The sequence below is a fragment of the Falco punctatus genome (genome assembly GCF_963210335.1).
Source record: "Falco punctatus genome assembly, chromosome: 1".
In the NCBI taxonomy this organism is placed as follows: Eukaryota; Metazoa; Chordata; class Aves; order Falconiformes; family Falconidae; genus Falco; species Falco punctatus.
This window is the reverse complement of record NC_137580.1, coordinates 78,815,914-78,834,696: the sequence shown is the minus strand read 5'-3', so window position 1 is coordinate 78,834,696 and position 18,783 is coordinate 78,815,914. Positions and strand designations below refer to the sequence as shown.

Sequence of the window (18,783 nt, the reverse complement as noted above, 5' to 3'; positions counted from 1 at the left end):
CAAATACTCCTCTTTCTCCAGTGGGATTGCACAGGTAATCTGAAAAATGCAAAACAGCTTCAAATTAAATGGTAAATAGCGGAAGAAGTCTAAGAACATGATAAACTATCTTCTTGGCAATTAGGTATCTTAAACATATAATTGTTCACAAACCCAGAAAAGATTTTCCCCAAACACTAGATTGACTATCTTCAGCAAAACATGGCAGTCATCACATCACACAGGCATTCACCCAACTTGTTTGACATTGCTTTGTAAGTGTAATTCATGCTGTACATCTCAACTACATTTCATTTCTGGTGTTGAGAAACTTCAGAATGGGTTTCTATTCTTATTTAAGCAAACAGTCATCTCATGGGGCTTCAGTGAGTGTTCTTGACCAGTGTTTCCTTGCAAAGTTGCTTTTTCCCCTTACTTCTTTTTTCCACTCTTCTGCAGCAGTTTGTAATGTCTGTCCCCCGTGCCCAGGAAAAAAAAAATACTAAGATATGTAATCAGTGATCGATGCTTGTAAATAATGCCTTTTTAATATCATCTTAATTTATCTTTTTATTTTGCTTATTTGTGAAACAGTGCTTTGTCAAGCATTTAAGTGAGCATTTTCAATCATATGACTTTGAAGCACGCTTTCTGTCTTGTTCAAAGAATAAACTTGTGGTTAGCCAATATCTCAGTCTAGCAGGCTAATGCAGCAAATATTTCTGTGTAATGTTGGGGTCAACAGAATGAAAACAATGTCTGCAGTTCACAGAAAATCATACTTTTTTTTATGGGCTGGAAAGTTCAGGTGGAACCGGTGCCTCACACTTTGTCTCTTTATTTGAACTGATAATAATCCCCACATCTAACCACTTCCTAGATTGCAATGAATAGCAGCCTGTGAAACCACAATTAATTGAAGCTAGAAAACCACAGTTTTTGATGTCTGTGTTCTGTAATTAGTTCCACGTATTCTACATGAAATCATCAGAAACACCCTGTATTCCTGAATCAGTGAACAGGGAAGTAAGAAACTGAGGGAGAAAATATTTAAGTATAAACACAAGCAGAAAAGTATGTTTTGGTGTGTAAATATTAATTTTCAAATGGGTGTTAAAAAGCCTTTTATAAAAAAGGTGGATGTGAGAAATAGAATGAGCAATGACTCTGTAGAAGGCTTTGCAACTCTTTTAAAATTATGCTTTTGAAATAATAATTAAAAAAAACCACTTACCAAACTCACCTTCTTTAAATGTAGTAATGGGGTAGAACAGCAGTGTGTAAATGGGTTAAGGTTAGTGCAGCTTTTTTCTTTTCTTGTGCAGGTAGGTGTCCAGCTTCCCAGCACAGTGGGCGTGCAGGAGCAGAGAAGCGAGGTGAGATGGTGCACAGCTGCGTGCATGCGGGGGGAGCCCTTTGAGTCCGTGTGATGGTGCTGGCAGTTCTGGTTGCAGGATTGTGGCCACAATCGATGCCTGAATAGACTTGGTATTTAAGACATTACAAGGAAAACTAATGGGCTGGTTGAGAACATAAGTCAGCATCATTTTTCCGTTATTTCTGCTACAGACTGTGCCACCCTTACTTGTGTTATGTTAGCAAGCCCAAATTAATGTAATTATATTGCATTGGGTCTGGCTGAGCCCCGTGGCAGCCCTCACAGCGCTCTGCTTGTGTCAGTATCTGGAAAGGTGCTGAATACACAGCGGTGTCTGACCACTGCTAGCAGCGCTCGCACAGCATCGGGGCTGTGCCTCCAACCTTCCCCCTCCCTCACCAGCAGGCTGGGGGTGGGCAAGGTCTTGGGAGGGGACACGGCCAGGACAGCTGACCCAGAGTGACCAAAGGGGTATTCCGTACCCTATGACGCCTATTCAGACATACAAGCTAAGAGAAAGGAGGAGGAAGGGGAGGCATTTTTTACTGTCTTTTGGAGCAGTTGCTACACATACTGAAGCCCTGCTCCTTGGGAAGTGACCAAACATCACCTGCTGCTGGGCAGCAGAGGGTAACATCTTGTGTTTTCCTTCACTTCTGTGCGTGCACGACTTTTGCTATTGCTTCATTAATCTGCCTTCATCTTGACCCACAAGGTTTTGCCATCTTATTTTCTGCCTAACCTGTTCTGCTGAGGAGGGGAGTGATTGAGCAGCTTGGTGGGCACATGGTCCAGCCAAGGTCAGCTCACCACACACACACCCACACACCCACACCCACACCCACACCCACCCACCCACACCCACACCCACAGACACACACACACACACACACACACACACAGACACACACACACAGACACACACACACAGACACACACACACACAGACACACACACACACACACAGACACACACACAGACAGACACACACACACAGACACACACAGACACACACACACACAGACACACACACACACAGACACACACACACAGACACACACACAGACACACACAGACAGACACACACACAGACAGACACACACACAGACAGACACACACACAGACAGACACACACACAGACAGACACACACACAGACAGACACAGACACACACACAGACACAGACACACACACAGACAGACACACACACAGACACAGACACACACACAGACACAGACACACACACACACACAGACACAGACACACACACAGACAGACACACACACAGACACAGACACACACACACACACAGACACAGACACACACACACACACACCCACCCACCAAAAGACTTGATCAAGGTGACTGTTCTAGTTAGAGATATTTTGGCCACATTTGTGGACAGTGACATTGTTATAACTGAAGCTTTTTCGGGCTTAATAGCAGTTGATTGATTTACTGGCGGTCTTCAAGAGAATAAGATTTGCTCTACAACATACTGGATTTCTTAATATTATGGGTTTATTGCTTGGTAGACTTCATCTTTCCTTTTTCTTTTTACACGTGTCAAGGAAAGGGCTGAGAAGGAATTGCATGTGCAAAGGAAAATACATTTCTTCATTATAAGAAAAGTCATTATAGGAAAATTCATTATAATTAGTTTGTTTGAAAGTTGTTTTTTTAATAACACCAAGAATCAGGCTGAGGCAGTTACTTGTAGTGGTGTCATTAAAATTAAAGCTGTTCTATTTTAATAGATTTGTTCATGCTGTAAGCAGCACAATTTCATGCAAGCCTACTAGAAATAGAATGAAGGAGTCTGCTTTGAAAACATCTTTGAAAGATCCATTTTAAACTGCAGCCACAGAAACTGAAAAAGAGGAGCATGGCAGAAATGCATCTACTTTTATTTTATAACTGATGATAAAACCATCTTCTTAAATGGGCTATATTACATACTGTTTTGAGGCTTCAGAAAAATTGTATATCATACCACCAAAGAAACTTCTGCTGCTCCCAAGGAACCAACTTTTATTAAAACCTGTGACACCTTACTTTTCTTCAAGAGAAGGTAGATACATTAAAGTCCAAAATCAGAATAATTTCCCTGATTTACATATTCTCACGTGAGTTAAGGGCTTGTGGGTTGACAAGCAACAAAAAAACCAAAACATATTTTACTACCAAATATTCTATGTTTAGATATACAGACATGCAGTTACTGATTTTTATTACAGCATTAATAGAGTAAATCTAAAGGGTACAAAAGGAAATATAATCACTGAAGAAAAATGTGTAATAGAGTTTGGTTGTGTATACAGAAGATCTTGGGCCATAGCTAGTCAATAGTATAGATATTAAGATTCTTTAGAATTAATTTGTTTCTAGAATTCAGCATTTCCCTCAGCATGATTTTACATGTTTTCTATAAACAGCAAGGTTAGCACATAGATGCTGTGTAATGCAATCACAGAAATGCAGGGTTGAAGGGATCTCAGTGGGATCTTTTCTGAGCTGTTTTCCTGCCCTAAGCAGGGAGCAGATAGACCAAGCTCATTTTTTCTAGATATTTGTACTCTTCCTTAAGTTCAGGAATGAAGAATTCGGAGATTTCCCCTATCATCTATTGCACTGCTTTACATAGTATGATTTTTTTTTTTCTAATATGTAACATAAATCTTTGCTATCGTTGATGGACTAGGGAACAGCTGATCATCTGATGCTTTGATGTTTGTTATCACATCTCCTGTCAGCCTTGTCTTGTCAAGATTACAGGAACTTGTATCACTTGTTGGGATTTTTTATCCATAGTTCATGTTTTGTTTTTCTTCTTGCTCTTTCCTCTGAATATTCTCTTTCTCTGCCTAATTTTACAAGTGCTGGAGATAAATCTGAAGACACTATTTCAGCTAAGACCTGTCTGGCAACTCAGTAGTCTGGGTTTATGGTGCTGTTCTGAATAGATCTGAACAAGATTTGCCTTTTCATAACAGGATCATATTGTCTCCTGTTCAGGTTTTGTTCCCATGTAACACTGTTTATTCTACTTCAAGACTTCTGTGCTTACAATATTGCATTTATGGTTTTCATGTTTTACTCCTAAATGCAAGGGGGGTGTGTGTGTAAGCGTTTTTCTTAAATTTCTCTGATTTTGCCTTTTAGTTGTTGTGTAATCACATATACTATACATGAGTGCCCAATATATTTGAAAGCATAATGAAGTAACATGAGATGGGAATTAAGAAGAGATCTAGGCAGTGGAAAATATGTAGGTAGAAGTGATCCAGCTGAATGTTAAAGTGAATGTCAGGACAATGTTATGGTTAGCAGTATAGAGCTATAAAAGCTAGCTCACAATTTACAAATCTGGCTTGTTCAAATGGTGTGAGAGTGTTTCTGTGGACAATGCAGCCATAGCCTCCACCGCACTTTTTGGGTTGTGACATGTATGCTACATATAAAGTAAATTTATATATGACGAGTAAACAATACAAAATATTTTTCTTCACAGATCTTAAAATAAGGTAAATCTGTAACATGTTTGATGGCACAAGGAACAGATATATGAGGGCAGAGCTGAGGTTCCTTCCCTGTAAAGTAATGTTTTGTTCAAGGACTTTCTACCTCCAAGGCAGGACAAGCTCTGATCTGCAGTGTCTGCTGTACAGGAATGTTGGGTGTGTTCCTTTATTGTGATACGAAATGAACAGAAACCTGTTGTGGAATGCAATTTAACATGTATACTAAAGGATCCAATTAAAATTGCATCTACTGTAGAAGTAATTTTCATTGTCCTTGCCAAATACACTTTGCAGTTGTAATAAACCGTCATTCCTAGTGTTTAATGTTTGATGAACCTCCTGTGAACCTACTGGGATAAGTAAACATTTTCTTAACAACAGCTAGTCATTTCTAATACCTAGAGGGATGTTAAAGAGCAGTTCGTTCCCTGACTCCAAACACTTGCTGCTGTTCCATTTGGTTAAGCTTTTATAAGTATTCATGTATTTTGAGTAAAATGAGTCATTTTAAAAAAGGTCTGCAAACATGATGTCCTCTAATTACGGCTGACCACATCCCCTGTCATAGAAGAATGTACGAAAACTTCTTTCTATTCAGAACAGCTGCACTTATGTTGATGTTTATTCCTTATAAAGTACTGTCTGTCAAGTAAGAACTAGAGATCTGTGTACTGAACAACAACAAAAATGCTTCCGTAAATCATAAATGTAACAGATGCAAGTGTGTTTCCTGTATAAATTTTTGGTGTGTCTGTGAACACAGTGATTAATAATCGCAGGAACCCCATTTGCAACAAGATCTGAGCAAACATTTGTTGAACTGTATCCACATGCTCGTTGCATTCTGATTGGGTGATTCTCTTTTTGCATTGACTTGTTTGTGCACTGAGTCTCTTTACTCCTTGTCCAATTACAATGACATTCCTCCTTTTAGATGATAATTTCACATTTTAAGCATAATTCAGATTGTTCTTCTGCAAATCCTTCTCCTAACTGCAGTAAAAGCTATTCTGCATTTCAGCCTACAACAGGTTTCTTTTTTCAAGTTACAACAGGTGTGTACAGGACGTGCATAATATCAGAGTTTCAGTGAAAGAAGTTAATCTGTGATGGGATTCTTTTGTCCCTCCCTTTCTGCTAAAATCAGTTAGATCTTGTAGCCAGGGGTCTCTGTACACTAAATATGACTGTTGAATTGAACTGTAAAAAAAAAATAAATTAAAAAATTAGGATGTTATTACAAATACTGAGAAGGCAGATTGTCTTTCTTGCTCTCAATATTTGGTATATAATTCTTTATTAAAATGTTTCCCTTCCAGAAAGGAACTGCAGGTGTAACACAACATTCTTCAAAATAGAATGTTCTAGAAAATATCATTTAGTGAACAAAAATATATCAATTGCAATGCTACTGTCTATATATATAAAGAAAAAATAATCAGGTTCATCCAATACAATAATCACAAGCACAATTCAAGCACAAACCAAAAAACAAGTTACATTCAGAGTTCGTAGCTGAACTGTAGAAAGGCGGTAGTGGATATGTACAGAAAGCCATGAAGCGACGCAATAACGGACTCGTTTTAGAAGGGTCTCTGTAGTGTTGTACGTCAGCTTTGTATGAGGAGGCATGAGCCTGCAGATGGCCTTCTAACCATGAGTGAAGACTGATGGGCAGAGGATAAACTTTCATTGTCCTTAAATACGATGATGAGCAGTTTGTGTAATACCAAAGAGTTGATAGGAAGGAAGACAGGGAGGACACGGTTACTATTTTGGAAAATACTTTGTGTTTTTAAACCTTAACGCCCAGGAATCAGCAGCGGTGCCACATGACGTGATTAACCCGCTGTCCTGAGCAGGGGCCATCGAGGCAGGAGGGTGCTGCCAACCCCCGCTACAAGGGCTTCAACCAGGCCTCTAGCAGGTGCTTACAAAAGATGTGTGTTCCCTCACGTTCCATGCATTGAAATGGCTTACTGCCACTGTTTATCTGTTTAGGACAGTTCTGTGAATATTAAAAAAATAAAAGTGCTATCAGACTTGGAGATGATGATTTTGTAGACATTGGGGGTTTTGGTTGTGTTAGCGCCGTACTGCGGGACAGCACATTTGCAGGACTTTCTCCAAAGATTTTTATGAGTATCTAGTGAGAGAAACTGTACTTCAATCAATTATTTTGGGATTACACAGTCTACTGTGTATTGGCAATTACAGAGTCTACTGTGTTTTGGCAAATACACAGTATTTTCTGTCATTTTCATCAGGTACTTTGTATCAACACACAAGCACAGACATCATATTCTTTAAAATGTGTATACAGATACTAGTATATACTATATATATACACACTAGTGTATATATATATACACTATATACTATATAGTATATACTGACCACATACAGATACTGTGGTCTGAATTAAACTAAATATTTTTATTAAGCATTCAAATAATACAAGAAAGAAAATTATCTACTGGGTTTTAACTTTTTAGAGTTGCAGTTATAGTCCTATTCGCTACGTGCATACGTGCATGAGGTAGATAAACGTCTATTTTTAAATGTATCACATATATTTGCTTTGAGAATGTTATAACGCGAGTTTCTCTGAAGGTCAGAAATGAAAATATTTTGCAGTTATTGCTAGGATACGAAAGGTAGACTTACTTTTTCTTATGGCATATATATATGTGCTTGTATGGGGTGGGGAGAGCTCACTGTAGATTTTGTTCAAAGTCTCAGAAGAGAGAGATGTATAAAGAAGAAGATGGTGCTCACTAAAAAATAAGGGTTTGGAAATCGTTGCAGTTTAGATAGTACTCTGCACAAGTGTACTTTACAGTAGCCATAACTCAGGGATTATATACCTAAAATTAGTTTGCATATCTACAGTAATCTGAAAACAAAAAAAATCATTTGAGGGACTCTTTGAAAACTGTCATACTGATTTCCCTTTAAAACTTTTTGTCGTGGTTCTGACACAGCGTAGTATAACTTGTGCTGTACTATTAGACCTGATTCATCACAGACTTAAGTGTTTGCTTTTAAATCATAGAATCCTTTAGGTTGGAAAAGACCTTTAAGATCAATGCTCCCTGTTCAACTTGGTACATGTTTTAGGGGGCGGCTGTTTGGCTACTGGGTCACAATGTGTCCGAGTCGTGAGAGGGCTTGCCTTTCTTTGAGTCTTCTATCTAGAATCTTCTTGTTTAGTGCTGTCTCCACAAATTCCTAATGTAAGCAAATATAGTAAAAACCCATGGCAAAGGTAGAAAGGCATCAAGATTTTACTTCTCTTGCAGTTAGGCTGAATCTGCAAGCTTTATGGATTCTAGGGGTTGCAGGGAATGCATGCGTCGTGGTTTGAGACCTCCGCAGTCGCCACAGATGCTGGCAACACAGCTTTCATTATACCTCTTCTCTCCTTAATTAACTGAAAGAACAAATCAGTGAATGAAAATTCTTGCCCAGAAGAGCAGAATCACTGCATCATTTTGTAGAATAACAAATACTTTCAGTAGAGGAGAGACAGGAGAGAGAAAACTGGCAGTTGTGTAGTGTAGTGCTTATGAAATCCTTATGAAGTCGTGTGCGCTGTTTCGGTGAGACTTACCAGATGCACTGAAAAAATCAAGAATTCCATGCAACTGCATCCAAGATAGATAGTTCTCTGTGTGTATATATTTCCTAGGAATAGAAAACACAACTGTCATGATGAAGTGTATTGACGATAAGGTCTTCCATACAATACATTACTGTGAACATTAGTTTTCTTTTTGCACTTAAAAATGAATCAGTGTGGATTATTACAATACATGTGATCACAGGAAAAAGCAAAATTTACTTTCATACATATGAAAACCCATATACATATGTCATATGTGTACACATACATGATTATAGATACTTATGAAGAGAACTAACCAAATCACTGAAGTTTTTTGGAAATGGCTTCCAAAGATTATTGCTGTTGATGGCATCTTCTGAGAGTTTATGAACTTTGCTGTCTTGGTGTGTTTTTGTCTTCACAAGAGTGGCTTTCACACCTATGCTGTGTATTTCAAAGGGTGTCAGTGTGCACAGGATTCAGGCAAAAACCTGCAATTTTCTGGAAGAAAGCTGATAATTAGTGACATCCTGTGCTATTTCCATGCTGCTGATTTCCTTGAGACCACTTCCTAGTTGTTTCCAGCACAATTAGAATTCCAGGCCTTCTCTGTGAACTGCAGAGAAACTCTCTTTGGGGGAATATTTAATGCTTTTCAGAAAATACATTTTATCTCAAAACTTTAACCTGATGAAAAGTTAGGCTGCTCCCAGTACTGCTTCTACATGTTCACACCTGTGTCAGGCAAAGACAGAAAGGCACGAACGGATTCACTTTCCCTTGTGACCTTTCTCCTGTTGACAGTCACGGGAAGAAGAGCAGAAATGATGCACAATTTGGGAAGCAATCCTCAAAGTGCCATAGTAACAAAAATACCGATGTAGAGTCTGGAAAGCCATCTCTGCTGGCTTTAAGATGGAAATCGGTGCAAGGGCATGAATACTCAGCAAATGAAGTCCTTGGTGAGATAAAAGGAAAGCCTTGCATGTAGCCAGCAAGAGAGGCTGGACAAGCTTTTGATAAGTGATTGTAGCACAGTGTAAGATCAGAAAATGTAGGGAGCCTGTGAAAGGCAGAGAGCTGGAGGCACAGTAAGGAAGAGGGAGGCTGTCACCCTGCATTCTGGATCTCATGTGCAGCGGCTGATTAAACTGAGGAGGGTTGGTACCCCTACCTGTGTGTCATTTGACTGGCAGAAGTTATGTCCCTGAAGCGAAGATAGCTGAACGAGATGCATGTTTACTTCAGTGCCATTGGAGCTTCATTTACCAGACCTACCTACTTACCAGCCCTGGAGCTGCTGTGTCTCATGCAACCAGCCTCGCTGCTGTGACGGTAACTTCAGCTAAAAAAGTACAAAGTGCACAATGGATGGGAGCTGCGCCGGCATTCCTGGCTTCCATCTCTGTCAGATGCAAATAAACATCCTTGCCTTATTCCCCAGCTTTGGCAGTCTAAATTGATTATCTGCCTTTGCTCCTACTTTTTTTTTTCTTTTTTTTTTTTTTTTTTCTTGTTTTTTTTCATTTCTTTGCTGGAGGCACTAGAAGAGAATCCTGGAACTTGAGTTCTCTTCTTAGGTGGTTGCACACAACCCCAACTACAGCCTCACTTCCTTCTACATTGCTACTTGAACAGGACTAATTTGAACAGGACTAATATTTTGCATAGCCATGGTGCAGGTTAATGTCGCACAGGGATGTCTTTATAAGTGACAGACTCTCACAAATGGATAAGCTTTTTTGTACTGCATGCATGCAAGCAAGTAAAAGCTTTCAGGATTTCTAGAGGCTTTTCACAGTTATTACTGCATGTACTTATGGGAAAAAAGAAAGAGCTGTTGTTATGCCAGGAAGCTTCTATGTCCTTAGGGCAAACTCAGGAAGAGCTGGATACCTACTCTCCCTCATATCTTCTAATGAAGCTAATAGGAGGGCTACTTGTGATTATAAAGGAAGAAAACAGGCTTTCTTTATTGTGAGCGTTACAAGAATGTGCATGTACTATTAGTTTCAAGAGCATATCTGTAAATCTAAGCAGGACTTGGAGTGTTCCTGTATAATAATTAAACAAAAAGCTGTACATGTATTTCATGAGAAGAAATATTTTATTTCTTTCAAGGTACTGATCCTAGTTGGGTTTTGGAGGAAAAGAGGTTCATCTGGAGGTTTTCCTTGTTATGGAGTCCCTTCTAGTGTGATTAAACCGTACTGATGTTTAATAGTTTCTCCAAACTGTGCCAACTGATGAATGGGTTTTCACTCAGAAACTGCTTGACGATGTTTCTTCAAGACAAGAAATCCAAAAAATGGGGATTTTTTTTGTGGGGAGAGAATTCTTTTAGAGATATTATTCACTACTTGTAACTGTCCTCTCATGCCAAGTGTTTGACTCACTTGTTTTTGTTGTTGCAGTCTTGACCTGGTGATTGCGTTATTAAACATGAAATTCCTCTTTCCTGGCTGCAGCAAAATAACAAAATTACTTCTTGCCTCTCCTATAACTGGAAGAGGGTAGTGTCAGTACCTTGATAGTCCTACCTAATGAGCCAGGTGCAAAAGGAAGGCTTTCCTTAGATTGTGACAGTGCTTAAGAGCTGATCTTGTGTAGATTGTAGGCGAGTGCTGTTTTGTTTTGAACTGTTTATCCTTGAAGCAGGTTCAGTGGATGGAAAGTGGCAGGATGTGAAAGGCTATAGCATGCAGTCTCATATCCAAAGTTTTACCCTTTATCTCTAAAATACTTCTGGATTCTTCAGATAACCCAATCATGAGCATCTAATAAATGCCTGTTGTATTTGTTCTCTCTCAGAACTCGTGAGGTCAAGGAGTTGCCCTTACGCTGGCTTTACAGGTTTGATAAGGCTGTGTTACAAACCTATATGCTAAGAAATTCCTGGTGCCAGAGTGAATCTAAAAATGTTTGTGTTAGCCATCACTGCGCTCCTGGTTGTGCTGGCTTAGCTGTTGGAGGTCTGTGCTGTGAATAAGATTGTGGTTAAAGAAAAAAGGAAATGAGAAATACTCTTTTTCAGAAAGATTACTTTGTGTTTGTGATGCAGCCACATACAGAGTCATGCTGGTGTAGCAAGGAGATGCTACCGCCAGATGCTTTACCACGAAGCTGTGGCCTAAATGCGGCGCTGAGGATCATACAGGAACAAATCTACATACTCAATCATCCTTTAGCTTTGAGCTTCAGCTAGGTAATTTCAAATGCATTTGTTGCAGCTTTTGTTCAGACTTACTGCTTCACTGGTGGTTTTCTTCTTTTCTACTTAGAGGAGCGTCCTCCCCTTTCCCCTTGGAAAAAGAGGGTAGATGGGGCAGCTTTGATTCCTTTAATAGGGTACAACTAACGTTGTGAGCACACTAAAATGCATTTTACTCCTCAAGTTTCTTCTGGGGTACTGTTATGTATAATCTTCAGGGCTGGGTAGTTTTGTGAAGTTAGTCTATATTATTTATTTCCTTCCTGTTTTCCAAGCCCGTATCTTAAACTGTTGCCTAAATTTGGTCAATTTGCCTGTCTTTTATGCTTGTGAATGCCTTTAGGGATTTCTATAAGGTATTTGTTTTGATAGTGATGTACACATGGAGAAATACAATATAAACTGACCTAATGAAAATTCAGTTTGATCCAACACTAATTGTCATTCTTGGCATTCTACAGGGCAGCAGAAGCCCTGTGTTTTCTTCGCTGGTTTTCATTCTGAATAATTTTAATTAAAGTAAAGATGCAACTGTTTGGCTCTCTCTTGGTTTTAAACATGTTTATTCTTATTAAAGTAAATTGAAGTTGTTTCTTGGGCACAAAAATAAAAACCACAGTGTGTTTTGTGTACTAAAGGAATCGTTTTGAATACAGAACTTGGTGTACTTTTCAAATCTGCCTTGACAGAAATTATTGATGGTCAGGAATAAAAAAAAAAGAAACTTAAAAAAAAAAAAAAGGGTGGTCTCAAGCCTAAAACATTGGTGTTAATTGCAGATCTGCTGTTATGACAGAAAAGGTATTAACTGTCAATTAGCATTTATTGCAGAAAAGTTTAGAGAACATCACTTCCCAGTAAGTGATCTCCATCAGGAAAGCTATCTTGGATAGCTGCTGTACCTAAGGAAGTGTCTGCTCTCTTGGATAATGTCTCCTCTGTCAGATAAAGAGGTGTCTGTTATATCAAAGGTTGGTTATGTGCTAGCTGACCTGTTAGGGGAGACGTGATATAGTTCTGTGGAGTAAGTATAGGTGATGTCAGCTGTAGAATAGATGTACAGTTGACAGGGAGCCATGACAGTAGCAGAAGAGACATCTTCACTGTCTGCCATCAACATGGTGCAGCAAAGCTGCTCGAGCTCATCAGTGGTCCTCCTGTGAGGCCTTCACACCACTGGTCTGCACTGAAATTGCATCTCTGGGACCTGCTGAGTACTGCTTTCGGTAGCGCTGCACAGGCTTGACAGCACCAGTTCGTGTCAGGCTTGCAGGTGGAGGCAAGGGTCACAGAAGGAATGTCAAGAGAGATGTAGATTAAATTCTAGGCACGTGGATTTTCATCTGAGATTATTAAATGGGAATGAATTATAATAGAAGTGATGGGTTTGCTATAAAGTGGGGGAAAGCTCCATTTAAGGAGCATTTCAGCATTTTGAAATTGCAACTATTATGCTGTATTTCAGAGTTATACTAAAGATTTGTATTTCCTTGTTTTAAATCATATGTCCCACCAATGAAGTTGAGTTTTAATTTCTTGCATTAAGTCATTTTCCTGTTACTTTCTCGAAAATTAAAACCTTACTGCAGTTGTAAACAAAGGACCCATGACACACACCAGCAGGTGTGAACACAAAAAAAAATTTGTGAAAGCCAAGTGGAATTATAAATTGCTTAAAATTGTCCAAGATATAATTTCAGTCAAAGGAAGGAGTACCATTTATGCTGCCCTGGATGGTCTAGCTAAAAGGTTTAAATGATAAAATAAGTAGTATCTATTACCAAGTAAAAGCAATGTATAGTATAATTTGAATTACCATTTATATTAAACAATTTATCGAAATGAGTTTTCATAAAGGTTATTATGTTATAAATATAACTTACAGCATTTATAGCTTAATGATATCAAATATCTTTATTTTTTGGTGCATTTTAATTATTTAAATGGTCTAAATTAAGAGATTGGGAAAAATGTTCTTAGTCTTGAGATTTTAGCTATTCCAAAATGTTCATCTACAAGGTTGTACATTTTTTCTGTTTCAGTTGCCTTTTCTTTATGTTTTGGCTTGCTCTGAGAACAATTAGAAAGTGATGACAGTTTAATTGTGTTACCATTAAGTGCAATGCTTCGCCATATCCTCATTTAACATTTTAAACTGAGGAAAATGCCTACTGAATCCAGAACAACAAAAATTGATGTGTTAGTTCCTATGTATGTATTGCTGAGTGTGCATGTTCTAAGTTGTAAATGTGGAAACAGATTTTAGACCAACAAATTTTCACCTGGAATCTATCCATTGATGACAAAAAATCGCAGTAGAAGTGGAACACTGAAGTAAATTTTTCAGCTGGAAACAAAATAAAAGATAGGTACTAGTTCTACCATTTGATCCTTATTTTGGTTTTCACCTTAGCCAAACCCTACACCTTCAAACCAGGAAATGTGACTGTTATGAATACATCACCGTGGAGAAAAACAGGAAGAAAAAATTTAGAATATTTATTTTTTCAACCATCTGAATTACAGTGTCACAGCGCTATTTTGAAACTTGCTGAGTAGCATGTTTTGCTAAGAGCAAATATTTAAATTATAGACCAGAATCTGTTGCTTTATTATCCTAACCTAATAGATGGATCAACATGTTATTATTTTTATTGTGGGCAGTGGAGAGAAGAGGAAAAGAAATATTTTAACTTTTTTGAAATCCTCATTCACTGAGAATGGGAAGCAACTATTTTGTTCGCTATTAGATTAGCAAGATGAAAATATGGTGAAGTTAATGGTAGCAGCACACTAGATCTATGTTTTGTATTATTTTTGCAAGACTGCCAGTTAAAAAGCAGTATAAATTATTTTAGTGACTGCATTTCTTGAAGATGAAGAGAGAAGAAACCTTGAAGCAAAAAATAGGAAGGGCATGGTGGTTACTTCCATTTGCTGCCCTTTCAACCACACATTTAGCTGAAACCAAAAATGCATACTTAATAGAACTGAGAGCACAGAAAGGCAAATATAATTACTGGTATGAAATACAGATATCACAGGCATATGTATTTTAGAAAACTGCTGTTCAGTAATCACTGTTGCAAGGATTATTTTATTTTAAAATGTTTCCTGCATAACTGTTGCATTTCTCATAAATTTCTTTGATTGTTTTGAAAAAGTAAGTGAATTCAATTGATCTGACATTATAGATGTAAAAAATTACAGTATGAACACACTCACATTAGAGTACTGGGAGTGCCATTTTGAGGCTAGGTGGTATGAGGATTTCTAAATATATAAATATATACATATAAAATAGAAATAAATATATCTATGTGTAAATTTTGTACAGTACTAACAGGTACTGCTCAGGGAAGGGACAAGCATGTTAGTTCACTTACTGGAGGAACATTCAGTCCTTCATTCTTAATATTATGTTGTAAGATTGTTGTAGGAAAAATCAGCAAGTGACCTCAGGAGGTCTCTGGTTTAATGCCTGTTCAAGGTAAGGTCAGGTCCGAGGTCAGACCATTGCTCAGGGCTTTATCCATCAGGTATTGAAAGCCTCCAACGATGGATACTGTGCAGCCTGGCTGGGGAACCTTTTCCAAAACCTGGCTGTACTTACAGTGAATCAATTTTCCCTAAATCTTCTATGGACTACACTTGAGAGCAGTGATGCACATAGTCCTTCACATTTAAGTTCAAGATTTCTTGTCCTTCCCATCCCGTAAATCAGCAGTATGTTCAAATCTTTCTTCATCCCTCTTATATGGTCCAGATAAACGCTCTAGCGCAGTGCTGTGGACATAATGTCTGTAGTGATGTCTGCCCATATAAACCCCTAAAGAAACGTACGGTGCTGCAGCAGCTTCCTGCTTAGGCTTTCTTTCCTGCCTTTTTTAATTCTTTTGAAAATACAAATCAATGCATAATTTTTAAGCAGATTGTAGAGTGAGCAAAACCAGAAGTCTCACTGTGCTTGAATTGCCTGTGACTGAGTACCCCTGATCCAGCGAATTTGTCAGTGAGATTTGTGCTGTGGGAAAGTACATAGACATTTTCAGTACTCAATTTCAGCATTTAAGTACTTTTGATATCCTTGGGAACGTGGGTTTTTTTCTTCTTAATGGAGAAATAATTATGGTAATGCCAGATGTTGTTATTACTCTGTTCATTATTGTTTAACCAGAAACATAATTCTTAGTACTGTATGAGACACAACTGGAGCTTTTTTTGTCTATAGATGAGAGCAGGAATATTTGCTGTCTTTGTACGAGGGTATGTTCCTATTTTACATTGAAAGACAAGAAGACAATGACTGTGGCTAAGTTTCAGAGGAAGGGCAGCATGTGAAATGTGTGTTTCCTCAGGTTTCTACAGGGATACAGTAATTGCCTGTAATGGGGCCATATTTTCAAGTCACTCTTTGTTCTATTTCTAAAATCTCGCCCGTCATTCGGTTAACTTCTTCAAAGAACAGGTATAGTGGCATGCTGTCCTCAAGGCTAGAATGTAAGAAGTGGGAAAACTGTCTCGTGGAAGTTTGTTTACAATTATTGCTGAAGAATAATTAGGTACTTTTTGACTCTTGTTGTTTGTCTTATTAGGTAGACTGTACGTTAGAAACAAGCTAGCCACTTCCAAACTTTCCTAGCTATATTAACTTCATAAAGTACAGCACTTCATCCAAGCAGGTCCATTAACCTTCTGACTGGTACTCTTCTCTTGGCTTTGGTTGCAGCACCACACAGAAGCACCTAGCCCATCACTGCTACCACCATCAGCCCTGCCCTTGGATGTATTAAACAATGCCGTCGCTGGATTTAGTACTGTGGAAGAACTTATCCGATACCTTGAACCAGATCGGTGGCAACTGGATTTGGAAGATTTGTACAGGCCGACGTGGCAACTTCTTGGAAAAGCATATATTCACGGGAGGAAATCAAGAGGTAAATTACTCTTCTGTCTGGCCTTGCAGCTTCCTACGGGTATGTTTTCTTAACAAAGAAACAGTAATTAAGAGTTTCTTCACCTTGAGTTTTGGTTCCAAGCAAGGAATATGTTAGAAATGCATCAGAGATTATTGCTGTTAGCTATTCTCACTGTTATATATATGACAAAGGACAATAACTAAACACAAAACTTAAAGGAATTTAGTAGGATAAGGTAGCAAACGGAAAAAAAAAATATAGAAGCAGCCAGGGTGGTTTTCTGTAGGGAACCTGGGAGACCTTTATTTACCCAAAGTAGCAGGGCATCTTGGCTGGGTGACATAATCTGACTTTGTGGGTTTCTTTTTTTTATGGAGGACAAAAACTCTCTTTTTTTTTGAGGTAGGTAATTTCTTACACTTACTGTATCATGTGAACAGTTGGTTTATTACCTTAGAATTGTTCCAGTCTCTACACCATCTCTCAGAATTGAGAGCAATTAGCCAAATGTTTCTCTTCCATGATACCTCATGAAGTCCCTGTGCCCATGTCCAGTTTGCACATGCAGTTGTCAGTTTAATCAGATGTAAAGTACATGATGTATTTCAAGACTTGTGGAGTTCTTTCTTGTTCAGCAAGGCATTTTCTTCCATCTACATTAGACATTCGTGAATTTTATACCACATATCACCCAGAGGCTGCCCACTATTTCATGTGTATGGATTGCATGTGGATGGATAGCATGCGGGCAGTGCCTCCTTCCTTGCCTCCTACAGCTTGAAAATGAAAATATATGAGCATAACTGAATAGACTCCTCTGTTGACAAACATAAACTAGATTATCATCTGATCAGCAAGAAAAAGGAGGAAGAAGAACCTTTTCTAACTCAAGTTTTTGATGGCTAATTCTTGGATCAGAACCTAAAAATCAACACTTCTACCCTACCTGTATTGCTACACTCATCATGCACACAGCAACTAAGTCAGAAGTCAGAGGAGGAAGTGCCTTTAAAAGTTTTCAGCAGTATACCATGCCTTTCAGATAGTCATTTAACACTTTCTTAATTAAAAAGATTCAGTATTTGCCAAATATATGCCATAAGCATACAGTAAGTAGGAGAAAAACAAAATGTAATTTGTGAAACCTTACGTAAACTAAAATGCAGGTGTTCGATAACATCTGTATAGACAAAAGCAACTCCCTGCAAGACATATCTTAGAAAGAAGCTATCAGAGTAAATCTTTTAAAGACTTCTAATTAGATGCTGAAATAGATTTTTCCACTGAATAAACATATCACAGTATTGCCACATTTATCTTTGAGACCACCCTCAGACTGCATTACCGAGTGTAATGTAATAGCCTGAGGTGGAAAATGTGTCCATTTGAGATGACATAGTATTAACTGTTAGGGCTATTCGATAGATAGGGAAAGCAAACCTCTCTTTTTTCTTCTCCCCCCCCCCCCCCCCTTTTTTTAACGTTATTCCTTCTAGTAGCATGTTTGCTGTATTTAAAAACCTTTTTTAAGAAATGTTTGGGAGAAATGCGTGCCCTAAAATTTCTGGTTTTTTAAAACTCTTTGATTCTGTAATTAGATGAAGTTTGGGTTTTTTTACAGTATTTCTGTGTGAAACCTAAATTACTGTCCTGCTTTCATAGACAAACATCAGTTTATGTCTAGATTAAATGAAAATGTAATTAAAAGTGTATGTTCCTTTATGTAGAGAGGAGTATTGTCCTCTACTCCTACTTAATAATTCATATGAAAAAGACTATATTTAGACAACCTAAATTCCACAGAACTTCTGTGTCTGATGTTTTCTCTGGATAAAATGCTTCCAAAAACTTCTAGCCAGGAAAGAAGAAACACCAAGTTCAGAGGCTTTGATGTCTAAATATAGTCCTAAATTCTTTTATAATATTAAACATACGTAAAAATAAAATATATTTTGCTGTGCAAAAAAATGATCCCATCACTTCCCACAGAAATCTATAAATAATCATTAGACCATATTCTGAAGTCTGCTTAAGAAGAGCCACGATGCAACCATAGTCCTTAGTAGATGCTTCTCTTTTACAATTATTTGGGGTTTTTATGGTTTTTTTACTCCTCATTTTGGGCTTTGTAACACCTCTGTCCTATTGTAGAAGCCAGTAAGAAACTCA

General features: G+C 38.1%; 1 protein-coding gene across 1 annotated transcript in view; it reads left to right on the top strand.

Annotated features, from left to right (window-relative positions):
* Positions 1–18,783, top strand: part of PDGFC (platelet derived growth factor C) — a 136,153-nt gene that overhangs the window by 111,423 nt on the left and 5,947 nt on the right. The window contains exon 4 of the mRNA XM_080385330.1: positions 16,425–16,632. Within this exon, the coding sequence (XP_080241456.1) occupies positions 16,425–16,632 (208 nt within the window). The remainder of the gene's footprint in view (positions 1–16,424; positions 16,633–18,783) is intronic.